Consider the following 27,292-nt stretch of genomic DNA (forward strand, 5'->3'; position numbering starts at 1 on the left):
CTTAGCTAATTAAGATGTTGGAGGGGATTGATTGTATATTTTCTCAATTTGGAAACAGATATTAATGAGTCTGTCAAAAAGAGGAAGACTTATACCTTGCTGGCTTCACTAGCCCCATCAGCATATACAGGTTGTAGATGGATCTAGCGCTGTAGCTCTATACTGGTGTGTCCTATATTGAAATAACTATAGGGTACTTAAATAGAAATGCATGGATGTGCTACACAGTGGTATGGCTCATGGGCTCCTAGGGGTCCCATAACATGGATTTCAATTTTGTGCTGCAGCCCCTATAAGAGATAGAGATTAAACTCCAATTGCAAAGTTGAAGAGTTGCATTTGCGAAGCAGAAATGTAAAGGTCCATTTACATGCAAAGATAATCTTTCAAACGACTGAAAGACTAAAAGATTTTACGATCTGCTTGCATAAAATGTTATTGGCCATTAACACTTTATCATCTTCATTTGCATGTAAACGTGTCTCCAGGAGCTGTTTGCAGAGCCCAGCATGTGATTATTCACATGCCCAGCTGTGGAAACATCTGCATTGTTCTGCTCCTGGCTGCCTGCAGATTACAATGTTTTCTGCCGACTCCCATGGAGATAACAGGGTGCGGTCTACAGAGAGCTAAATGTGTTTGTGCCACCTTTCAGTAGCTAAATGATGGATTTTAGGTTCACCTAAAATCATCGTTCAAGCGAAAAGTGCCCGATGCCCACATTTACATGCAATGATTATCACTCATTTTCAGCCTTTTGAATGAATTTTGAGTGGTAATCGTTGCATGTAAATGGGCCTTACATTCTGTTGTACCATTGCTATGACCAAAGTAAGGAAACGGTATTCAAAGTGGCCATCTTCTGCCATGATACATGCATGGAGCTGTTCAAAAGTGCAGTCCTGGTCCGACGCTATTCTTGTGACCCCATGTTAGGGAACGGCAAAGTGCCAATTCAGTACAGATGCAATTCAATTTACTAATAACAGCACGAGCCAGAATACAGAATACAATACAAATTTCAGTGTAAACATGTGGGTTGGAACTGGGCACAATTGTCTCCTTGCACCTGTGTTCATTCTAGGGACTCTCAATACAGATCGGTACCTAAATCTCCTGCAGACAACAGTGGAGAACTTCCTAGATGAGCTACCCCTATGGAAGCAGAAGGAGACCACTTTAAGTACACTTTCCTTACTTCAGTCATAACCGCGGTCTAATGGGACTTAGAAAGATGCAGAAAGCGGATTTCTGCTTCTCACATGCTACTCTTCAAATTTCTAATTAGGTTTTGCTCTCAATCCCTTACAGGAGCCACAACACAAAATTGAAATCCACGTTCAGCAACCACCAGGGGCCTGTGCGTCATACCATTGTGTAGCGCATCCATGCCTTCCTATTCAAGTACCCTATTGTTATTTCAATGCGGGACGCCAGTATTGAGATATAGTGCTGGATCCGTCTTTTTCACTACACCCTGTATAGACATAGAATTAGCCTATCCATTTGTTTTGGGTCCCTGGATATTGCTGCTTCTATATATATGGCAATGACATGCTTCATTAATGTTATTGATACAGTAGCTGAGCTCAATATCGCCACAATGATTTTCTGCCCACAGTGCTAATATATGTATTTGCATTGGGGAAAGTGTGATTGTACACATCGTCATGCTAAATGATATTGCCATAATTATGCCATATTATATATGTACAGTTCTGTTATAGGATGTAGAAAGCGGCATCATGAAAGCTCCCTAAGTTCTAGAGTAGGCTATGCTGTAATAGGCACTAAAAATGATAACCGTTCTTAATAGAGGTCTCATCACGCTTAAAGTGGCTGTGAAACATCTTCAATCTGTACGGAGGATATCGAAGAGGATGTCCCCCATTCAGTTCATCTAAGCAAAGCTGCTGGCAATAAACTGATTGTATCAGGAAAGAGATGTTTAATTTCAGCAGCCACTCATAAATGTAAGTATGTAGCAGGCTGAAGAATCTTGTGAGGATTTAATAGACCTACATGGCAGACAAGAGCAGAGGCAAATCTTGAGACTCCATGGCCCCCATTAACTAGGTGCTGGGGGGAACATGGCGTTTAAAGGCTATGTACACTTCTGCACTCCTTTTTTAATTAATGTGTTTATGGAATTGGTGTTTTTGTAATTGGTTTTCATTAAAAAATCCTGATTGTTTGATTGATAGGCTTGTATTGTTTTCCAAGGCTCTGCAGACTGGAAGACTGAAATCATAGCAAATTTTGTCAATCGGAGTAGACTGACAGCTTCTCCCTTAAGGCTCATGTCCACGGGCGGATCGGATTCTGCATACGGGAGACGGCAGCGGAATCCGACCCTGCTCATGCCAGAGGACACTGCGGGACTTCTACCTACCCACCCGGGTCTTCTCTCCTCTTCAATGAAGTCATGTGCAGAAGCGTTTTTTTTAACTCCTGCTTTTCCATGGATTTCATGGCCTGTCCACAATTCAATTGTGGATGGGCCGCAGATCGGACGGCTTCCATTGACTTCAATGGAAGCCGTCCATGCGAGATTCGCAGCGAAATAGAGCATGCTGTGATTTTTTTCTGGACCAAAAGGTCTGCAGATCAAATCTGCATGCTTTATTTCAGTTGCGGACACCTATGTATCCCTATGGGTGGCTTAATTTGTGGATCATTCACGCGGGTGATCTGCACAGATCCCGCAAATCAGATCCACCCGTGGACATTGGGGCTCAGCCTGTTCCCTCGTTGTGAACATACATTTACTGATTTTCCACTGAGCTATTACAGGGGGCTGCATGACAGTTCCAGGGGATGGAGGAGGAGTTCAGAAGGAGAGAGAAAGTTACTGTTACATAGGGTTGTAATCACTCCAGGTGAATTTTCTGCTCTTACCAATTGTAAGGAGAACAGGCTCATCAGCTACACAGAGAGGTTGAAAAAAGAGATAGCTGTGTAGTGTTGAGTGGGTGTGTTTATGCTACACAGCCTCTGCAAGAGGGGAGGGAGATATGAGCTTGTGTATTTTCATCAGAGAGACCAGCTGAGCCAGAAACCGGAATGTAGGAGAGACTGAAAACCAAGAATAAGACTTTCTAAATGCACAAGTAGGAAAACAATGCAAAAAAAAGCAGATAAATGATCATTTCTTTATTCAGGGACTTAGTAAGAGATGTGTTGATTTTTCATGCACAAAGGTTTCCATAGCCTTTAAGGCCACCATACATATTAGCCAAAAGTTATCTGAACCTATTGGCGAGACTAGACAACTATTATATGCATGTGGGGGCCTCCAAAAATGTCCCCGATAGATGATGGGAGGGGAAAGAAGAATCAGAATGTTGAATTGTAACAGCTGATCATTTTGTCCTCTGGAGATAAATTGTAGGCAGAGTTTATCTATTCCTTAGGGCTAAGTCACACGGGCACCGATAGCCCGTGTTTCTGGAACGATAAGAGGGCCGCACCGCGTGCGAACGAATCTCTGCATGACTGGCTCCATTGCCAGTCATATCTTCTTTTTTCTGGCTGTTGCGGAGAGTCGTCCGCACCTGCAGTGTGGCCATCTTATCGTCCAGAAACACAGGCGGATCGGCGCCCGTGTGACTGAGGCCTAACTGTCCCCATATAAAACACAAAAGTTTGGCTGAAGCGGATGCTTATGTGTATTGGAGAGTTGGGAGAAATACTAGCGTACTTGAATAGGAAGGCATGAATGTGCTAAACAATGGTATAGCACACAGGATCCTGGGGGCCCCGGAACATGGATTTGAATTTGTTGTTGTGGATCCTATAAGAAATAGAGAGTAATATCCAACTGCAAAGTTGAAGAGTACCATGTACTTCTTGCATCTCTCTCAAGTACTGTGGGACCCCTTGCTATAACTGAAGTAAGGAAAGCATACTGGAAGTGGCCTCCTTCTGCTACAATAGGGGCAGATCATCCAGGGAGTCATCCACCATCATGTGCAGGAGATTCAGGTATCAATCCATATTGAGAGTCCTTGGAATAAACACAGTTGACACCTGGGCACTTAAGGATCCAAGGTTTGGAGTGCTACCCTTGTGTGTTCTTCAATATAGCTGCCACATCCCTAATGAACTTTATGTACATTAACCCATTAAGGAACAAGCATGTATATATATATGCGGTGCTTGGTACTGGGCTATAATCTCGGCTGATCAGAAAAATATAGTGTCAGATTAAAGCTCCACACAATCTAAAAAGAGTAGGTCCGGTGTTTGGCTGTCAGAGAGAACTGAGGACCCAAAGGAGAAGACTGAAGTTGTTTTTAACCACTTCTGCCTTCTCTCTTACAGGTTGCACCGACCTCAGTGAGTCCCCTGTAGAGAACACAGGAAGTGCCTTATCTTAAATAAATCCAAGCAATCATGTGATCACCTGTGACCCACGGCATGTCAGAGCTGCAGGGTATTAGCAGACCTCAGCCCAGCTCTCACAGTGACTACTGTCACTATAGAAGAATGTTTCCCCTGTAACTGGGCTTCCTATGAATGTCCCTCAGAAGTCTTATATGATGCCATGATGGACATAGATGTTAAAAAAAAAGTTTGAGATATAAATTTAAAAAAAGTACAGAATTAATAATAATAATAATATATATATATATATATATATATATATATATATATATATATATATATATATATATATATATATAAAGAAAACGTGCCACAGCTCACCTTAACATACCCTCTTTACAAATTATGTGTCAGATTGTTTGATATAAAGTGACAAACCTATTCCTGTGTCACATGTTAGTGTTAACACATGCATTTTAAAAATAAATACCTAGAAATTAAAAAAAAAAAAAAAAAATATATATATATCACACAACAAAAAAGCACAGCAAAAGTAATGTTGGCAGCCCAAGAAAAAAAATAGGGCCATAAAGCCACCACATGCGTAGAATCGCTAAAACGTGTCTAGACCTTTAGGAGCAAAACACTCTGGTCTTTAAGGGGTTAATGTATGGTCTTCCTGGTGATGAGAATTCCTACAAGAAGAAAGAAAAAGAGAATGAAAAAAAGGGTGGAAGCGATCAGTCCATGAAGGGATTCTTTGTAAAATGTGAAGGTAATAAGCATTAAAAATAGTATTGGGAGATTAACCAGTTCATCACTACTGCTCTAGACAGTGACTCAGTGATAACAATAATGCTACAAGTTTAACCAGTTCAGCACCACTGCCATAGGCTGTGGCTCAGTGCTAATTATACTAGAAGCGTAGCACGTTCAGCACGACTGCTATTGGCAGTGCATCTCTGCTCTAATACTACTAGGAGTTTAACCAGTTCTGCACCAATGCAATAGTCTAGGAGATAATAATATGCTTTTAGGCACCCAGGCCATGTATAGTATCTCTGTGATTGGAATACTAGCCTCTTAACTAATTCATCACCATAGCTATGAACAGTGACTTTGTGTTGTTAATAATACTACTAATGTAGGACTTTAACTGGTTCTTACAGTGACTCTGTGATTATAATACTAGACTATTAACGATTTCAGCACCATAGCAATGGACAGCGAATCTGTGAATGTAATACTAAGCTCTTAACCTTTTCAGCACCATAGCTGTGGACAGCGAATCTGTGAATGTAATACTAAGCTCTTAACCTTTTCAGCACCATAGCTATGGGCAGTGAATCTGTGAATATAATACTAAGCTCTTAACCTTTTCATCACCATAGCTGTGGGTAGCGAATCTGTGAATGCAATACTAGACTCTTAACCTTTTCAGCACCATAGCTATGGGTAGCGAATCTGTGAATGTATTCCTAGACTCTTAACCTTTTCAGCACCATAGCTATGGGCAGTAAATCTGTGAATATAATACTAGACTCTTAACTAGAGATGAGCGAGTATACTCGCTAAGGCACATTACTCGAGCGAGTAGTGCCTTAGCCGAGTATCTCCCCGCTCGTCTCTAAAGATTCGAGGGCCGGCGGGGGGCGGGGAGCAGTGGGGGAGAGCGGGGAGGAACGGAGGGGAGATCTCTCTCTCCCTCTCTGCCCCCTGCTCCCCGCCGCAACTCACCTGTCACCGGTGCCGGCCCCCGAATCTTTAGAGACGAGTGGGGAGATACTCGGCTAAGGCACTACTCGCTCGAGTAATGTGCCTTAACGAGTATACTCGCTCATCTCTACTCTTAACCTTTTCTGCACCATAGCTTTTTATGCGTTAAATGTTTAACTCGGTTAATGCCAGTATTAAGTGCTAAATCGGACAATGGTCACGGCAGAGCCACCAAAGCAATGCAAAGATTAACCTATGAGTTGTTTGTGTGTCCCAGTTGAGAAACCTATTAACAACTTGGCAAGTATTTAGTACGGCTGAATATGTTTTTGTTTAGATTTAAAGATTCTAGACTTTTGTGTAGTTTATTATTATTATTGTTGTTGTTGATGATTATTATTGCTATGTTATGATTAATAATAATAATTATAGCAGCAGCCAGTAGTAGCATTCTGCACAGCAGCATATGAATAATACCAAGAGTTTAACCCATTCTGCACTTTTTTCTATATACAATGATTTGCTAGTCCTTTTGACTGCCTAACCCATTAAACACTTGTTTTATTCTATGACTACTGGGCTTTTCAAATATCCAGTAACAGGTTAAGAAAATAAAACTTCTCTTTAAAATGCTAATTTCATTTCACTTCCACTTAAACAATAAGAAAAGCCTCATTAAGCATAGAAAAAAAAACTGCTTCCATTTTACATTATTTTAATAAGTGTGGATATTATTTACTGCACAGATAATGCTGCTAATTTCTCTAGCAAAGCAACTACTTTCCAGAAGGCAAACATATTTGTGGTAATAAGCTTTATCAAATGCAATAGTGAGCTTTTAAGAAATACCCCCTCCCCTCCCTAGAAGAAGTTCTTGCAGCCAGCAATGGTGACATAACCCACAAGGTGGCGCAATATCCCATTGATTAATTCTGCAATAGCATGGTGTGGATTTCTCCAGTGTTTAAAGGGTTAAGATGTGTATAAGTTTTCTTTCTTTTTTTTTTTCCAAGATGTTGGAACATTTGATCTATAGCATGGAAGGGGAAATGCTAAGCATATCTGCATCAGTGCCTTGTGCAAACAGCAGAGATAAGAGTGCTGCTTCTTTTGAACCTTTCTGAAAACTGAGCAGCACATGCTTTGGTGATCTAGGTGTATAATAATAGCAGAGGGAATCAGAAAGGGTTTTTTTTGCACACCATTATTCTGCCTCCCTCTTTCACATAGGCTCTTCCTCTGCACTGCATCCAAGCTTCAGTGATTTGCTGTTTGGAGACTGCAGATTTGCATAGGCTTCAGATGGGAAGCATATTCTTCTATTCCCTGATTCTTTCATAAGGCTGCACTATTCTCTGGAAGCATGCTCTGGTATTACTGTTAATAGTCAGACCACTCAGATGGCTTGGGGGAAGGCTGATTATTGAGTTGCTGTGGTTAAGACTGCACTGTGAGTCCATACACTAAATGCAGAACCTAGGAGAGCACATCAATTTTTATTCCTCAGCAAGCTCTAGGAAGTGGCTTTTTCTTCAGTATTCTAACTGGATATCCTGTGGATTATTATGGCTGCGATTCATCTAGAGGAAATCCCTTTTATGCTGCTAGTTTTGCAAACTATGGATCATTAATTGAAAGCTGTTCCTCCAAACTTGTCACCTCTTCTGAGGGATCAAGTGAAGAAGATCTTGCAATTGTGTGAGTGACTATGTGTTTGGCTGGGGATTGGTGTCATTGGACCAGAAAACTGGGGTAAAACCATGAAGTAGAAGAAAAAAAAAGGAGAAATATCTATTTCTAGGAGTGCAAGGGGAGACATTGCATCTGGGATGGAGCTGTGAATTTTAAGCCTTGTGGAGTGTTGGGGAAAAGTTTGCATCTGGAAGGCTGCTCTCTGCTTGACTGCTCCATGCAGCAGCAGCAGTGGCTGCCTTGGTACTCCAGCTCTGACCCTGGCCCTGGTAGTGCCAGCCTTCGCTTGGCCATGTGGATACTGCCTCTTACCCTCAGTGGGGTCCTTGGGGTGACCTGGGGTGCATCCAATCTGGGATCTCACCACATTCATCACTTCCATGGAGGAAAGCATGTTTCAGCACCTATTGCAATCTACAGGTCACCTGCTTCCTTAAGGGGAGGAAATGGTGAGTCCCTTTTTTCACCTGTTTTTAACCCAGATTCCAAAAAAACTATATGTAATGCTAGACTGAGTGCTTGCACATCACCTGGCTGTGCAAGGGTTAATGCTGTTGTCTTTGCATTACCTTGAGGCAATGCATATTATGCTGCAAAGTTATGTGCATTAGATGGAGGTACTGCATGTGTGTAGAGTAAGCACTTTGCAGTAGAATAGGGAAGGTATACTGTAAGGGTGTATATAATGTGGTCATTAATACTATTGTGGTATATTATAGTATATATTGACTAATGCACAGTACTGAGGTGTAGAGGGAGTGCTAGTAGGATGCTATAAGGGATATCTTCTATAACAATGGGCAATATGTGGTCATTAATACTATTGTGGTACATTACAGTATGTGTAGACTAGTGCACAGCTCTGAGATGTAGAGGGAGTGCTAGTAGGATGATGTAAGGGACATATTCTAAAAGAATGGGTACTATGTGGTCATCAACATCATTGTGGTACGTTACAGTATGGGTAGATTAATGCACAGTATTGAGATGTAGAGGGAGTGCTAGTAGAACGATATCAGGAACATGTTTTACAAGAATGGATACTATGTGGCCATTGATACTATTGTGATACATTACAGTACAGTATTTGTAAACTAATGCACAGCACTGAGTTGTAGAGGGAGAACTAGGAGGATGATATGAGGGACATAGGCTATAAGAATGGTTATTCTTCATTACAGTATATACGGAGTGCTGCACGTAGAGGTGTTCAGCACTAGCAAACACATACAGGAGTGTATGGTATTGTAGGCACATGATGGGCACAATGTGTTGGTATATAGGAATCTGTATGTAATATACCCAGTAATGACAGTCTAGGAGTCTGTGGAATCTTTATTAAAAACTGTTACGATACCCATTCACCTTTCTAGCTATGATGTCCATGTAAAACAAGACTGGGCACAATTGCTACAAATTAACCCTCTAAATATTGCAGAATTGTCCTATTGTTCCAAGGCATCATTCATGACTGCAGTGGAGACTAAGCAGGCTAAGAGCACTGATGGGATACAGCAGTGTGGGGAAAGAGTTAAAAGGACATTGTAATATGGATTCCACCCTGAATAACTGCTTTCACAGTCTGCAGGATTTTCAATGCTTCTTAACACTATCAGTAGGAGAGTGCTCAGTGGGATATTGCCTTGCATGGTTCGAAAGGTACAAAGCACATCACATAGGGGCATAATGGAATAAAATAGTACCTGCTGCCTTTCTATATGAGGTTTTGGCTCAGCATCATGTACAGTATGATATCACTTATTGTGTTGCTAGGATTTACTGTACCCTGGTGTGGCTTCATTCACCACCTCCAGTATATTCATGTGCATCCTTTCATGCTCCCTAATTTAATGATTAGTTCCTGAGCACTAACCAAAAAATAAAGGAACACTAGGTAGGAACATAAAGCTGCAGGGCCATCAAGAAAACGATCACCTGGAGAATTGGCTGTGTGTGTGAATGGGATGGAGCATTAATTGTCATGAGAAACATGCAACAAATATCAATGATGTCACTTCAGTGGAAAGTGCCTCTTCACCGCTACTCAGGTTTGGCCATTACTGGTCCAGATCACATAGGAGCAGACACCTGGGTAGTTGAAAGCAGCCAAGCTGCCTCTGTATTATCAATGCAGGTGTGAAACTATCATGGGTTTGCAGTTTTACTTTCATATGGAACTTGATGCAGCTTCCCCTGGGAAGAGATACTGGAAAAGCAGATTTCTATTCTGTGCAGAAAGAGCTTGATCTCAGGCGTCTGAATGGCTTAGAATTATTTCTAGGAACAGTAGAGTTAAATGATATTGTGGATATTTTGGAAAAGTAGGTCACTCTTAACTTTACTTGGAATTTAGCTATAGAGTTACTTATAAAAATGCATCTCATATCTATCTATCTCATATCTATCTATCTATCTATCTATCTATCTATCTATCTATCTATCTATCTCATATCTATCTATCTATTTATCTATCTCATATCTTATCTATTTCATATCTATATATTGCATTTTCTGTCTATCTCTATCTTTTTATCCATTATGTTTCATTATCTAATCTATCTATCTATCTATCTATCTATCTATCTATCTATCTACCGCATATCTATCTATATATCTATCTATCTATCTATCTCATATCTATTGCATTTTCTGTTTATCTCTACCTTTTTATCCATCTATCTATCTATCTATCTATCTATCTATCTATCTATCTATCTATCTATCTATCTATCTATCTATCTCCTGTATATCTTTTAGCACATGAATCTAGTGCCTTGATCCTTTAAAATAAAGCCTATTATGTACGTTCTCTGCTATCCCTTCTTCTCCCCCTCCCCAGCACACTACATGTGATATCACTCTACAGTAATTCATCACCTAGTCCATACCCTGCTATTTAAAATGAATAGACACTAGCCCTAAATAGAGAATAGCATCCCAGATACAGTAGCTACTGATTAATCAAGGAATGGCAGGAGAGAATCACCGTATATCAATGATCTATATATATTTGGAATATACATCAATGTTCCTAGTGTAATTATCAGGAAATCATCATCATCTTCATCAAGAACCTTGTAGTAATAATCTGCAGTGCAGCACCATTGAAAGACAAAGCCAGAACATCCACTGTCTATAAGAGCGGAGCCTAACTTAAAGAGAGATGAGGATGTATGGACGCAGCACACAGGAGCTTACTGCACCCCTTATACCTCCTCATTAATACAACGTTATACTGTACATATAATTAAAAGTAGAAACACATCTCTATTATGAAACTGAATTGTAACCACCAACTTATAACCTCCACTGTTTTTCCCTTTCCAATAACTCTAAAATCATTCCCTCTCCTCCTTGGACTGGAAGTCCTCTTTAGCAATGCTTTCTATTATCACTATTGTATCACGTCTACTACTAGGTTAGTTTCTCATAATGACACTACTATACATTTTGATGGAGCCTATATAGTAATGCATAGGATGTCAGAGCACAGATACGGTAATAAGTCGCTGTTTAGTTCCATAGTGTTCTCACTTCCAATTTGCAAAATTTTCATGGCGGCACCTTGGATGTTTGGATACTTGTACAGTTGAACATCTCTGCTTAATCTGGAAATTTAAAGTATACACCTCTTCCTTGCCAAAAAAAATATTTTTAAGGTCATTTTACTTACATTAGACTTTTATGGTCAAGAGTTATTTCCAATGTTAACATAGTAGTTCCCTTGGAGTAAGAACACTGCTCTAGCCCCATGAATTGTTACAGAGCAAAACGTGTTCTAACTCCTGGTTTTAGCTTATTATTTGATAGGATAGCTTCAATAAAGACATTCCCTTTAATTCTGAAAGAGATCTGAATAGCATAACTTTTGCATACAAAGACACTGTTTACACAGTCTAACTGTAAGCTAACTGTAATCAGGGCGCACTTCAGAAGAGCCTCCTAACATGCTCTATGCTCTCTTAAAAAATGTTCCTACAGTTTCCTAAAGGGGCTGTCCAACTACCTAAAATTGCTTCACAGACACTCTGTACTTTTTGGTTGCTGCTGACCAGGACATGTGACTGCTACAGCCAATCATGGTCACTACCGTGGCCAGTGATTGGCTGCAGCAGTCACAGGTTCTGGTCAACAGCAACCGGGAAGTACAGAGCGGCTGTGAAGAAATTTTAGGTAGAGGGAAAAGCTCTTTAAGGTCTGTCACTTTTAGCTTATCGACTTTGGGTTTGTTAGTGTTCAGTTCGTAAATGGAAGAACATTTTTTTTCTCACTCCATAGCTGGTTTCTAGTTGATTCACAGCTGACAAAATACAAGCTGCCTATTGGGTTGAAAGTTATTTCCTATGCACAGGACAGGGGATTTCTATCTGATCAGTGGAGGTCCAACTGCTGCGACTTCAGTGATCATTAGAATGGGGGTCAATGACCTTCATGTGAATGCAGTGGGGATCAAATATGGGCCCTTGAACTTTAATAGAGATGAATGGAGTGTCAGTACACATTGTTGCTGTATTCACATAGACATAGTACCACCATTCTCATGATGGATTGGGGTCTCAGCAGTTGGACCCTACTGATAACACAATTATCCCTTATCCTGTGGATAGTTGATATATTTCAATCATGGGAAAACTTTTTTAAGGCTTGTTTGGCATCTGCACTTGTGTTCACTTTTTAATAGCTCAGTTGTAGTTTTAAAGTGGACAGATACAAAAAGGATGCATGCCAGAAGTGAAATAAACAGCAAGTGTCCACAACCCCCATTTTTGACAGATCCATTATTAAAATGGACACTTAGCCATCCATTTGTTTCCATCATGCATCTGTTAAACGTCAGTTTCTGATGGATCAATCTCTTCTGTCATTATGTTCCCTTTCTATATGCTCAGTAGAGAAAAACTGATCCGTTTTATCAAAACATAAGGGAAGGAGATGGCAACCAATCAGTTAACGTCTGTTTTACATTGACACCAATGTTAAAAAAAATCCATCATAGTTCCGTTTTCCGGACGGAAAAAATAATGCTGCAAGCAGCACTTCTCTACTGTTCAAATGATGTTACCATGATGGAACAGAAGCGAGTGAAAGCCTTTTTCTATTATTGCTATCGATACATTATTTAAATGATCCGTTCTTTTCCTTTTTTTCCAATCTGAAAATGGAAAATAATTACTGACAGCCAAAAGCAGATGTGAATTGAGCCTAAGACTTGTTGCCTCATTCTAATCGCTAGGTACATTGATCACCAACTTTCGTATACAGGTGTCTTGGGACAATGATGCCAAGGGGACCTAATTCTCCCTACTGAGGTTTTGCTGCAATTTCTCAGAAGTCATTGAGGAACACTCCCCTTTTCCTTCATGTTCTCATGCAACATTTTTTAGACCATCCAGATTAGGTGATTGGCCTCTTTGAAGCTTTATTTAATTTGTTGCATATTCTGGTCACAGCTGCTAGTTTTATAGTGTTTATGGACCTGATCCATCCCATCTTCACCCTTACCTATCTTTACCCTCACTGTAGAGGTGTAGTTTAAAAAATATATATAACTAAAGCATTGTTGAAAAAAAAAATATGTCACTGATATCTGATCCGTGGGGTCTGACCTATGTGACCCCATAATGACTAGAATCCCATGCCATTTTTCAAGATGGGGTATTATTACTAATAATGAGTCAACTTTTAAATATTTTGCTTTGACCGGTTCAACAAACTTTCGCAAAAACTTATGTCAGTCCGAATTAGTTTGAACCAAGTTCACCAAAACTCCTAAAACATGTATAACACTATCGGAGCCCTAAATGCCCCATATAACACTCTGGTACTGTTATACGGGGTGTTTATGGTTCTTAAACAGTGTTATACACTAGTGTTCAAAGCTAGCACAGTTTGACCCAAAATAGAGCTCTACTGGTTTGCTCAACATTTATTATCAATGGCCATCCATGGAGCAAACTAAAAATATGATTGGCATCCCCTAAGCGCTATACTTGTGACGTGCCACCAATGCCTTTTATGTGACAACCCCTTCTTCTCTATCTAATTATCATTCCGTTGAGTAAGATAATCATGTTATTTTATCTTTTAGAAATGATTTTTCTTTTGTTCTCTGTTAGGGATTTTTTTTAGGGACCCGATGCAAACCTATCAATGTGATTATAATTGCACAGTTTATTAGCTTTTTCATTAGCTATTCAGTTTTAAAAAATTGCTTCTGTGAATGAGTTGTGAGTCATCCAAATAGAAAAGTCTAAAAACAAAGGTGCAACTTGTACAATATTGTAGAGCTAGTGAACAATGAGATGATTTTAAGTGGCGTTGTGCATATGAAGATTATGAAGGCTCTGTTTTCTGGCTGCGGTGAGTCACTACACTTCATGGTTTTAGGTCATTAATGGAAATCTTATGGTACTTCAATGTATAAATCCATTTGTAAAGAAAGCATATTTAGCTAATAAAGGGTTCTCATCTCAGGGCCCTCTTTGTTAAGTAAAGAACTGCATTTTGTCTGACTCTTGGAAGAAAGCATGACTTGACACTCTAAACCTCAAAAGTGGATCATAAGAGTAAGCATAAAAGAAATTGGCCCATAATATATGTCAGTCTGCAGGGTTTAATTCTCCTGAAATAAAAAAAAATCTCATAGAAATCATGCTAAGACTCCAGAATAAACTACATCCTGAGCAAATAGTTGATGGGAATGAGGATTCACTAAAGGGTCAACATTTAGCATACCTTGTTTCTTGGGGCAGGCAAAGCAGTGGGGAAGGGCTCCTGCAGTAACCAGTTGCCTAACAGCCTGAAAAGAGATCCGATCTAAGAGTTTGCAGGAAGATGTAGTAGGGAAATATATGGTTGCGCTTCACAGGACAGAAACAGAAGTAATATCTATTGTCGATTATTATATGCAACAAAATATGATCAAAGGAGAGGATGATTTAAATGAAGAATTAATATAATTCTCCTTTGCATGTGCATTTCCTATATTTAAAGCTCTCTTACTGCCTTTGAACCAAGCTATTACAGAGTTGGTGGAGATCAGGACACAGTGCAAAGAAAGCTACTATTACAAAGGGCTGTAATTTACTCAACGTGAATTCTCTGCTCCTTTCAGCAGTGAGGGATAATGGATCAGCAGCTACTCAAAGAGAGGATAAAATAGCTGTGTAGTATTGAGTGGGCGTAGTTATGCTACACAACCTCTGAAAGAGAAAGGGGGAATGGGAGCTGAGTTTATGCACTTTCATGAGAGAGACCAGCTGATCAATGGTAGGAATGCCTCTGAGCCAGAAACTTGTATGTAGGAGAATCTGCAAATGAAGTATGAGGCTTTCTAAATGCATGAGAAGGAAAACTAAATGCAAAAAAAAGATAAGTGTATATTTTTTCCCCTGCAGTGATTTGGTAAAATGTGAGTATTAATGTTTCATGCACAAAGGTTTCAATAACCTTTGAGTCTTTGCGTAAGCCCATACTCTTTTATAAATAATCTGCACAATGCAGATCACAGGGCCATTAATAATTTGTTGTCTATGGCAACGGTTTTACATGGTGATCCCATTGTTTTCTCTAAGATAAGTTATGCCAGTCTTTTGTGGAAACCACTTATCTTTCTTTCTCCATAGAAAAAACTTGGATAATGGTTTTGTGAGAAGTTAGGGAAGATAGTCTATGTTCAGAGGTGTAACTTGAAGTTCCCGGGCCCCGATGCAAAACTTGTAACAGGGCCCCCAACTATAATGCTTTACTCATAGTACTGGGCTCCCTATATGGAGAAGAGAGGCCTTATGGGCACCCTAAGGCTCCTGGGCCTGGGTGCAACTGCATCCCCTGCATCCTCTATAGTTACGCCCCTGTCTATGTTCATACATACACTATGGACAAAAGTATTTGGACGCTGCATGTTTTTCAGAAAAAGTGCTTTATTCTTCTATTTAGTACCGTGTCGGCCCTCTTGTTGCTTGTATTACAGCGGTAACCCATAGAGGCATACTTTCCTCAAGTTCTCTGTACGTCTGGGCAGGAATAGCTCACCATTCCTCCTGCAAGGCTGTGAGAAGAGATTGTTGTGAGGATCGGTGTGGGTGGTGGTGTCGTACCGATCGCTCCAGTTCATCCCACAAGTGCTCGATCAGATGAATGAATGGTTATTACAAAATGAGCAGCTTTTTCTTTTACTCATGCCCTTCCCAGCACACCATTCAGCAAACTCTGTATTTGCATATTTATTGATTTTCTGCAGTGTCCAGATACTTTTGTCCATATAGTGTATACAGCCATCTTTACATAGCAAATGTTTGTACGTCCTTTCAAAATTATATTCTGAAATATGTCTGGTTGGCATAATGTTGGCGTATGCCTATGTGTGAATGCAGGCTGGCCTGCCTTCGTGTTCTTATTATGTTATTGGCATCTGGTCAGACATATGAATTATATTCACCCTTCGGGTATCTAGCTGGACGGCTCTAGGCTATAGCAGAGCTATGCCCACGTCGAAGATATGATCCTGACGCTCTCCACATCTCATTACTATACGCAATAAAATGCAGGTGTTTTCTATTATTTTTTTGCCAGTCCATAAAACACAATGAAGAAAAGACAAAGCATTGCAGCATCATTAGACTTACAGTTTTTCCAGTACCATTAGCGACACGTGAGCATTTTCTTGGCATCCAACACATTAGGTTGCACAGATAAATTGATTTTTAGTATATTGTGTCCCCGGTTATTTAACAGCCAAATGCAAGGCTTAAAAAAATAACATTCACATGGACAATTCCTACATGTGCTCAAGTGTAAAATGACTTCAATTGCCAGAATATCGAATTGCAAGTAAATATGAAAATCCAAGAGGCACATTACTATGGTCTGCTGATCTTACTGTAATCTCATTGACTGATCTTCGTGCATCGTTTTAGTTGTATTTTGACTATTGGAATCTTGGATATGGAGACTATTTGATTATATTGTGGCCATTGTTGCAATATTAGCTTGGAATTTTCCATTTAGACCCATAAACAGATGCTTTCCCGAAACCCTTAGCTTAATTCTTCTTCATTTTGCTTCTTTGCTATGCTTCATTTGCACTATCATGGCTTGTCATTTATAAGGCTTACAAGGTGGCAAAGCAGAGCTTATAGTTAACCTTTGCATATTTATGTCTTCTGACCCAGTTTCGGGGATTGTGCTGTTAGAAGATATTGCATTTTTGAAACACATTTTAGTTCCTATTTTAAATCACTATAGCTGGAGCTGTGAACTGGATCATTTTTGCAATTTATTAGCAAGCGTTCGCAGGAACACATTGAATGCATTGGTTTAATGTGTTCTGATATTTGCATATGAAAGGACAGCTCTTATTGTCCGACACGATACTTATTGTTTTTTTTTTTTTGGTCTCTCTAGTGTCTTAAAAAGTAGAAAAGCATTTTACCCCTTACAATTTTATTATAGAGAATTCAAAGCGTTCAGTCTATTGATTTACATAATGTGTTGGCTTAAAGGGGTTCGGCTACCATTACGTGTTTATCTAATTAGGTAGGAAATTGTATTTCAGGCATTTTGTCAATAAACACTGATTACAATTTGGAAAGATATCTACCTCCCATCATAATGATGGCACCCCCTTGTGCTACTAATCCTTCTTGCTTTGTCCAAAAATGTTTGTGATGCTGTTGTGTTGGCTAAGTATGACTCTTGTAGTCTTCTCTCGATGAATGCAGTGGCAGTTCTCCTGCAAGTGTGGTGTGGTAGAATGAGATCTCCACTTGTCGGGGCGCATTATTGTAATGTGAGAAGTTGGATGGTTGTATCAACAAATTGTCCGCCACCTGGGCCGTTCTGAGCAGACTGATAGGGGGTGTTGGGACTAGTGTATGCATGAGGGCATGCACACAAGATGACCGGCTCAGGGTGCTATCAACAGATCATTGTGTGATCATTCAACAAGCACGAGCAGTTCCAACTGTTTTGTCTGTCATCTAGAGACAGGTGGCACCATCATTACAACCCTGTGTCTGTTGGAACCATTTAGAGGCACTTGGCTTAGGAACATTTGTTCTTGTGGTGCCCATGTGCACTGCCTTTGATACCCACCCACTGTCACCGCTGTTTGCAGCGGTGTCTTAAATTACCCAACTGGACTTCTATGGAGTGGAATCGGGTTGTCTTCAGTGTCAAATCCAGGTTTTATTTAGGTACTGACAATGGCCGTGTTCATGTTGGGAGACCCAGGGGTAAGTGCCTCCATCCTGCCTTTGCCATGGAGCAGCACACTGCCCCACTGCTGGTGTGATAGTCTGTAGCCATTGCATACTAGAGTCAATCATCCTTAGTAGTGGTACAAGGGACAATGACAGCTTAGTCATATGTTCAGGACATCCTTTGACAGCCTATGAGTATGCACAATCAAGACGCTCAGTTACAGCTAGTGTGGATTGATATGCCACATGATACCATATGGAAGCCATATGACTCGATGCCCACCTTTATGACATCTTGTATCCAAGCAGAGGTGGTACCACAGGGTAGTAGAGCCCCCATGCCTGCCCGTATCACATCTTGTGTCCAAGCTAGAGGCAGCCCAGCAGGGTACTAGAGCCACTATGCCCATCCATATCACATCCTGTATCCAAACTAGAGGTGGTATAACAGAGTACAAAAGCCACTATGCCCATCCATATCACATCTTGCATCCAAACTAGAGGCAGTACAACAGGGTACTAGAGCCTCCATGCCCATCTGTATCACATCTTGTATCCAAGCTAGAGGCGGTACAACAGGGTACTAGAACCTCCTTTCAAGGGGTCAGTTTGCCACAATAAATTCCCCTTTTGCTCTGATATTGCAATCACTTATATCAACATTACAATCACACAGAGGAAGTTTAATTCAATTCCAACAACTCCTTCTAGGTGTATTTTTTTACATTAAGTATACTTAACTCCTCCCCTCCATCCATGCATAATATGTGCACATCCACTTTTCATTGTATCATAAACTTTGATATTAACTTTGCACACAGAGGAAATGTCATCGATAAACTGTAATAGATTTGTGGATCAATTCTGTAAAAACGGTCTCAAATGCTCAGTTCCAATTCAGCTTCTTCCCGAATCCCGACCTTTTGGGGTCATTACTATATCTTTATTTATGATGTAGGTAGTAATTTATATTGTAACCTTTATTATTTTCAATGCCAGGGGTTCTCCCTAAGTCTAGTATAGCCATTATCTGATTGGCGCACCGTACAGTTAAGCAACTATGACTAAACCATCATCTCACCACAGGATGCTTTTCTTAAGTTTATGCAGAACTGGCAAAAATCAATCATTGGTGAAAGGCTTTATGAATGAATACGTTTTCCCTTTTTAATGGTTACAATATGTGCTTGTAAATCCCAATTTGCCATGCACTCCTCATGATTTTTTGTATTCGCCTATCATCACTAACTACAATTTAATAAGCAAGTCTTATTGACAGATTAAAAGCCCTTCTGTCCCATGTTAAGAAGAAAGATTAACATATCATTAGAATGTATAATTATAATCTTACTATGCTAACATACGAAACCATTGGAAGGGTCTACTTACTATGTATCCATAGAATGCCTTGCACTGCAAAAGTATCACTTTTTGAAAGTGAACTGATCTAATTAGCCAATTGGTATAGCATTAATTCATATTAGCAGGCCTTTTTATCATAGCCTTTACATAGATGTAGTGGAGTTGAATTTGTTATATGACGCTGCCGTTATATGGAAAATCATAATATCTTGATATTATAGTCAGCATGCCAACAAACAATTTCCGATCTGCAATATTAGCAAATTCAGTCCTGCTGCATCTGTTAACATAATTTAGTACGAAGAAAAATAGACTATGTTGTAAAATATTATGTGAACAGGATGTCAGAGAAATACTTATTCTTGTTACTTCATCTTCGACTTTAAATTGTACTTTGCATAAATGCTGAAAATTCAGTTTTTCTCGCCCGCTTTAGGATTAATCTGTCAAAATAAAAATAGCAGCGCTCCATAGGACAGAAAGCGTGGGTCAGTGGGACAGTGAGAGATAAAAATAAGGTTACCTGGAGGAGTCGTACTGACAGCACAACCCAATTGTGAGCCCGTCACAAATAAGCTGCAACTGCCTCGAAAAGTAGACTGGCAAGTAGCCACCGTTAGCCAATATAGCACAAGAGATGATGAAGGAGTGTAGATTAGAGATGAGCGAGCACCAAAATGCTCGGGTGCTCGTTACTCGGGACGAACTTTTCACAATGCTTGAGGGTTCGTTTCGAGTAACGAACCCCATTGAAGTCAATGGGCGACCCGAGCATTTTTGTATATCGCCGATGCTCGCTAAGGTTTTCGTTTGTGAAAATCTGGGCAATTCAAGTGATGGGAACGACACAGCAACGGATAGGGCAGGCGAGGGGCTACATGTTGGGCTGCATCTCAAGTTCCCAGGTTCCACTATTAAGCCACAATAGCGGCAAGAGTGGGCCCCCCCCCCCGCACTGTCAGCGTAAAGATCGTTCTCCTCTGCCATAGCTGTAACAGCTGTGGCAGAAAAGAACGATGTTTGCCCATTGAATTCAATGGAGCCAGCAATACAGCAGGTTCCACTGAAAGCAATGGGCTGCTGGCAATCGCAGGATGAATTGTCGGGAACGGCTTAAATATATAAGCCCTTCCCTGCAATTCATCCAGAAATGTGTTACAATAAAAATATATACCGGCGTATAAGGCGACGGGGCGTATAAGACGACCCCCCAACTGTCACCTTATACGCCGGCAATACAGTGGAGCAAAGAATAAAAATCATTACTCACTTCTTCTGACGTTCTGCGGTGCTGCTGCAGGCTGTCGCTCCCTCCTGGTCCCCGGCAGAGCATTGCTTTCTGGACGCAGGACTTGAAATCCCCGCCTCCAGAAACACACGTGCCTTCAGCCAATCACAGTCATTCAATGACATCATTGTCATTGGCTGTGATTGGCTGAAGGCATGTGTGTTTCTGGAGGCGGGGATTTAAAGCCCTTCGTAGAGAAAGCAATGCGCTGTTACAGCTGTGGCAGAGAAGAATGATTTGTCTTCTATATGTTCTCAATGGGGTCGGCGCTGCTGCCGCCGGCCCCATTGAGCGCATATAGAGAAGAGAACAGAAATCGCAGATCGCACGTAGGTGCGATCTGCGATTTCTATGGCCTTAAGAAGGACCGTTAGGGTTCTTGAAACCTAAAATCACTCCTAACACTCTCCCTATAGCAGCTCCGGCATCAACAACACTTTCCCTGAACTATGTCAGAATGCATCTGTGGCGAGCCGCGGGAGGGGCAGATTTTAATACTCGGGTGACACCTAATCTCGCCAGCCACTCACTGCAGGGGGTGGTATAGGGCTTGAACGTTGCAGGGGGAAGTTGTAATGCCTTCCCTGTCTTTCTATTGGCCAGAAAAGCGCGCAAATTTCTCAGGGAAGAAAATGAAAGTAACCTGAACACCGCGTGGTACTCATTATGAGTAACGAGCATCTCGAACACCCTAATACTCGAACGAGTATCAAGCTCGGACGAGTATGCTCGCTCATCTCTAGTGTAGATGTGATATAATAAGAGATCAAGAATTGTAAGTATAGTTAGTTCTGATAACACATTTTGGTACCGGCATGACACCTTACTCAGTATCGGCCAGAGGAAGGTTCCACTCCAGTACCGAAACATGTCCAAATTAGTTTGAACCAAACTGGAAGTTCACCAAAACCCCTAAAACTGGTGTATAAGACTGTCTAAGAGCCATAAAAGTCCTGTATATCATTCTGAGAGTATTATGCAGGGTTTTTATGGCTGTTTGGCCTTATTTACACAAGCTATTTTACACAACTAATTTAGCCGCGATCAAAAATCGTGACCATCTGAAACATTGTATTCCAATACACACATTCAGCTAGCCTTGTAAAAACATTGTGCCTGGAATTATAGAACATAGGCAACCAAATATGTCGGCCGAATTTATACGCAGACCAAAAAGATTGGTCTTGTCCTATCTTTCGGCCAATATACGCTGGCGGCTCCCCTAGACTCCTATGTGAGCTGCAAAAAAAAGGAAGGGAATGAGTTCACCGGCGTCAAGTGCTGCAAAAACAATACAGATGCCTCTATTTAGGCATTAGAAGACTTTCTGAAGATTTATGCTGACTGAGGGTTTTCCGCGCTGCAGACGCTCTTGTGAATGAACGAAAAAGTGCAAATTTTGGCCACGACTTGATCATGGCTTTTACCTGATCAAGCGTTTTTCGGCAGTGATGCAGCCATCGTGAAGACGCAACGCTCATGTGAAAGAGGCCTCATATAGTGTTATATACTGATGTTCAGGCCTAATATATTGAGCATCTTCCATGCAGTGCAGCCTCCTGTCTGATGCTTATCAGGCACTATTTTATCAAGAGATTTTTGATTTCCGTTTCATTTTCCCATCAATTCCAATGATGCATCAGCATAACATTAGCTAGCGGTTGTATTATTCCTTCCTGCTGAGTAGACAGTTTAATTATAATTATTTTCTATATTCACATAAATAAGCTACATACCCTATGTATACAGTTGAGAGGATGAGCTGTAATCTCCTCTATGATAACTGTGATCAGTAACTATAGCTGTGATAGAAGTATATGTGTCCCCCTCTAAGCAGTTTCTATAGTAGGGTCCATGTAATAGTATCCTAAAGACTGAGAAACTGACTAGAAACTGAACACATGAAGTTAATTTGAGCTGGTCTGCATTGAGTTTACATGACAATTTGAGGAGAAAGAGGCCAAGAGCTTCGGATAGAAGGTAATAGCCATCCAAGGTAACACTAGCTGTCTTAAACTTACTGGGGAAAGCTACATAATGAATGAAAAGGAAAAAAAATCACCAAAGTGGCCCTATAATTTGTAACATTTTTGAAGACAGATGTACTAAGACTACCAGGTGAATGGGACTCTCATCATCTATCGGACTCCGGATATTGAGCTCCATCAACTCCTTCAGTAAATCCGAATGGATAGTGTTGTATTTCTTATGCTTTTTGGCCACTAGCTTGTTTTCTTGTACTTCAAAAGCCTTCAAAGAACATATTCAGCCGTGCCTTGCTTGGCAATCTTAATGTTGCACTTTTGTAATTATGCTTCCAATTACCGCCAAATAATTGGCAGACGCCTGACATGTCTCAAAGAAATGAAGTGGAAAAAGTCCTCGTGTTTTGTAAGTATTCTGTTTGAGTGATGATTTATAGTTTCCCACACAAAACTACATGGACCCACTAGAGTATTGCTCCGAATAGAACACAGCAGATACAATGTACACCATTCCCATAGGCAATATTACATTCTGTTTGTAGTGAAATTCCACCATAAAGGATATTAAAATGAAGCACGATAGATCATGTTACCATAGTTGGGAAGATATGAAGAATTTTATGAAGCTGTTCCCCCACTCCACCCCAACATACGCTATTTCTACTTCTGACATAGTCAATATTTCTCTAGTTCTAAGAAGAATAATCCTACGATCTGGTACAAATCAGTAGCAATTAGCTTTTCCCAACAAATATGTAGGGCACATATGTATTTCGCCGAACAATGGTTGTGCTAAGGCCTCTAATCCATTCTGCAAATAGATCTGGCTGGTGGATGCATGTATTAATAAGATGAATGTAATGGCATCTGTAATGCAAATAATTATTCCTCCCTTGTTTAGACCTCTGCCCCATGTAATATTACCTGTCAGATTCTTTCTGTCTCCCACAGAATAATGCTATATTTCTGTTTCTAAGCATTCTCTATCAACCACGTTTCTTCCAACAGATGGGCATTAAAATGCAAAATGTAAGCGACGGCCTTTTGAAAATAGATGAGCAAAGGTTGACATATGAGCATAATTTAATATAAGGTTACATTGTAGTCAATATCTTCGACTCTCAGCCTCTTCAATCGTCATTTCACCCATCATAGGTCTTATTCAAAATCTTGTAAAAAAAAAAAAAAGGACAATATGTCCAGGGTCAGACTGGCCCACCAGGGTATAAGGCACTCTAATTCAATATTGTCAAGGCACTACTGGTGTCAACTAGGTGTAGGAGTATATCTGAGTCTGGTGTGATGTCAGGGGCATAACTATAGAGGATGCAGGGGATGCGGTTGCACCCGGGCCCAGGAGCCTTAGGGGGCCCATAAGGCCTCTCTTCTCCATATAGGAAGCTCAGTACTATGAATAAAGCATTATAGTTGGGGGCCCCGTTCCAGGTTTTGCATTGGGGCCCAGGAGCTTCAAGTTACGCCTCTGGTCATAGCATTAGCACCAGACCACATAATGTACCTGCTAGCACATGCACAGTGGCATTTGGCATCGGATGCCGAGGAAGAAACACATCCCTTTAGTTATAGCAATGATTGGCTGGCTGAGCTGTATATCTGCTCAGTCAGCCTATCAGTGTCTTTCTTAAGGTTTTCATTTCAGCTAATCATTGTAGAGGATGCTGGTAATGCATTTGTATACTGGACAAGCTCAGTGGTTATGGATTTATTTTGCCTTCGTGCTTCTGAGTGTATCTGTTAGTGCCTTCTTTGGACTATGACTATAGTAACCCTTGTAACTCTTGAATTCTGACCTCATCTTGTATATTCCCTCTACTTCATTTTACACCCAGGAACACAAAGAGAATCAAGTGAGGTTCCAGAAGTGGGGTCACCTTTTTCAAGGAGGGTGCTCCACTTAATTGGCAGGCCCAGTCATGAGTGACCAGAGAAATTCATAAGCCTCACTTCCATTTTTATCATAGTTCATTGCATTGTCTAGCACATCTACAAACCCAGTAACACCCTATATTCTACGTGTCATTTAGCCTGTCCCTAACCCCTTTTACTGACTCTGTTGGCCGGTTTCCTCAACAGAACTGGATATATGTCTCTTGGAAGAGACATTGTTTATATTGATTGCCAAATAACCTACAGATCTTCTTGGTCTATATCTACCTTAACTATGACAAATTGTTGCTATCATTGTCTTATATGTACAACGATAATGACAAAGTGTGCAGAGCAATGAAATTTGGACGGGCACATGTTATGTATGGAATAATGGTGGACCCACAAATCATAAATGACAGCAAGAACAGGTGCTTCAAGGGGTTATCCTGCAATCAGCATTTATCACCAAGGATAGGTGGTAGCTGACTGATCAATGGGAGCCCCACCAATAGGTAGAAAAATGGTCCAGAGCCCTCATTCCTTCTCACTGTAGGAATTCGTATGGAATTGGTATGGAGTGGCGATCTACCATGTATTCCATTTAATGTCTATAAGACTGGAAGAGATAGCTGAGTGCTGTGCTTGACAGTTTATCTCAGTCACGAACACCTTGAATGGCATGATAGCATGCATGCTGGACCACTACTCCACTCAAACTATGTGGTTATCGAAAACCCCAATCTAGTAATTGTCGGAGGCTTAGTGATCAGACATGGATCACCTACCCTAAGTGATACAGTAAATGATAATATTGTAGCATAGACCCTTTAATATATGAAAAGCCCACAGGTTCTGTAGGTGAGGTGAGCTTCTGACCTTTGGGGTCTGCCTTTATATTTGAAATTACAGCTTGATTGAATGTTTTCTTATTGAGTCACATCCTCTTCTATATTACTGTATTATTTCTGAATTGCTCCAACACTTATGGTTGATTGTGGGTGCTTCATATATGTAAAGAGCTTTGAGAGGAGCAACCCTGGAGATTTATTATATAGGAGTGAAGTGATTATAAGCTCTTCTTCATCCAGTAATGGATATCCTTTTTGTGTACAGATGCAAGCTGAATGAGCTGTTGAACTTGTTGGGGCTGTGGTGTTTTTTCATTGCCGTTTTTCTCTAATGCCTAGCATTTATCTACAGCCTTATGTAAAACTACAATGTGCAAAACTCACTTTTTTATAGCAAAGTAGAAGAACTAATATTTTGTTTCATTGTATGGCTTATGCCAGGTCATACTACAGTTGTGATTTTTATATATTTTAGGCATTTTTTATAGTGCACACTAAGGCCTTAGTCAGACGGGCGTTTTTTCACGCGATTTGCGGATCGCATGACGGATTCGCATCCGCAAATCGCGTGACCGGTGCCCGAAAATCGCCCGAAAATCTGCTCCTAGCCGCGTTTCATTAGAAACGGGCCGGAGCTGTCCAGCGCATTGCATTCAATGGAGCCGGCAATACAGCCCGCTCAGCGCTGAGCCAATCAGGGGGCAGGTCTGACTCACACCCCCTTCACACCCACTGCAGGCCGGCCGCACGGAACTCCGGCTGCCGGGAGCAGGTGAGTAAATATATATTTTTTATTTTAACACATTTCTGGATGAATTGCAGGGAAGGGCTTATATATTTAAGCCCTTCCTGACAATTCATCCCGCGCTCGCCGGCAGCCCATTGCTTTCAATGGAGTCGGCTGTATTGCCGGCTCCATTGAATTCAATGGGCAAACATCGTTCTTCTCTGCCACAGCTGTTACAGCTGTGGCAGAGAAGAAGGATTTGTCTTCTATATGTTCTCAATGGGGTCGGCGCTGCTGCCGCCGGCCCTATTGAGCGCATATAGAGAAGAGAACAGGAATCGCAGATCGCAGATAGGTGCGATCTGCGATTTTTGTTCTATAATTTATCGGACGAGCGCATAAAAAGCGCTCAAGTGTCCGATACCATTGCAAAGCAATGGTTTTATAAAATCGCCGGACGCATGCGCAAATCGCGGCAAAAAACGCCCGTCTGACTAAGGCCTTATTCTGTAATGCTGTACATCACTTGGTGCCCATATTGGGGTTCACAGTCTAATTTCACTTATTATGTTTTTGTTGTGGGGGGATGAGGGGAACAGGAGTATCAAGAGAAAACTCACACAAACGTGGGGAGAACATACAAACTGCATGCAGATGTTGTCCCTGGTGGGGTTTGAACCTAGAACTCCGGAGTGCTAAAGCAGCATAAATGCAGTACTAAGCTCTCGCTCATGACCTGAAGGTTGCAAGTTCAATCCCCGAATGGTTCAGGTAGCCGGCTCAAGATTGACTCAGTCTTTCATCCTTCCAGGGTCGTTAAAATGAGTACCCAGCTTGGCGGGGTGGGGGTGGGGGGGTAATAAATAAATTACCTAAAAGCGCTGCAGAGTAAGTTGGCGCTATACAAATAACACATTTTTTTTGTTTTTTTTAACATTTGCACTTAAATGATGACATTACACACTCTTCTGGTTTTATTCTTGCGTTTAGTTTATTTGAGTGAATGTATTTCATGGTGACAGTAACTGGATAATTACATTTTTGCCAATTCAAGGCAATGTGTTATCAGAAGATGGACCTGTTGTTTAAATCTACTGTTTATGTTACGCATTTTATTTACTTGTTGGTGACTTTTTTCCCCCATTTCTCTGTGTACATTTAAACAAATCCTAATACATTGCAGTTTAATTTCTGACCACTAAGGGCTCAGTCACACGGGCGTTTATTGCCGCGATTTGCGCATGCGCATGCGTCCG

The 27,292-nt window shown here is 40.8% G+C and overlaps 1 protein-coding gene across 5 annotated transcripts in view; it reads left to right on the top strand.

The window, feature by feature from the left end:
* The window catches only part of NRXN1 (neurexin 1), a 1,562,703-nt gene that overhangs the window by 1,045,696 nt on the left and 489,715 nt on the right, over window positions 1-27,292 (top strand). For 4 of the 5 annotated variants that reach the window (XM_066595519.1, XM_066595517.1, XM_066595520.1 and 1 more), the window contains exon 1: window positions 7,931-8,183. The exons of the other annotated variant lie outside the window; for it this stretch is intronic. In XM_066595519.1, coding sequence (XP_066451616.1) covers window positions 7,952-8,183 — 232 coding nt within the window. In that variant the 5' untranslated portion in view covers window positions 7,931-7,951. Of the gene's footprint in view, window positions 1-7,930; window positions 8,184-27,292 lie in introns of those variants that run through there. 5 annotated transcript variants of the gene reach the window in all.

This window comes from Eleutherodactylus coqui, chromosome 3 (genome assembly GCF_035609145.1).
Source record: "Eleutherodactylus coqui strain aEleCoq1 chromosome 3, aEleCoq1.hap1, whole genome shotgun sequence".
NCBI lineage: Eukaryota > Metazoa > Chordata > Amphibia > Anura > Eleutherodactylidae > Eleutherodactylus > Eleutherodactylus coqui.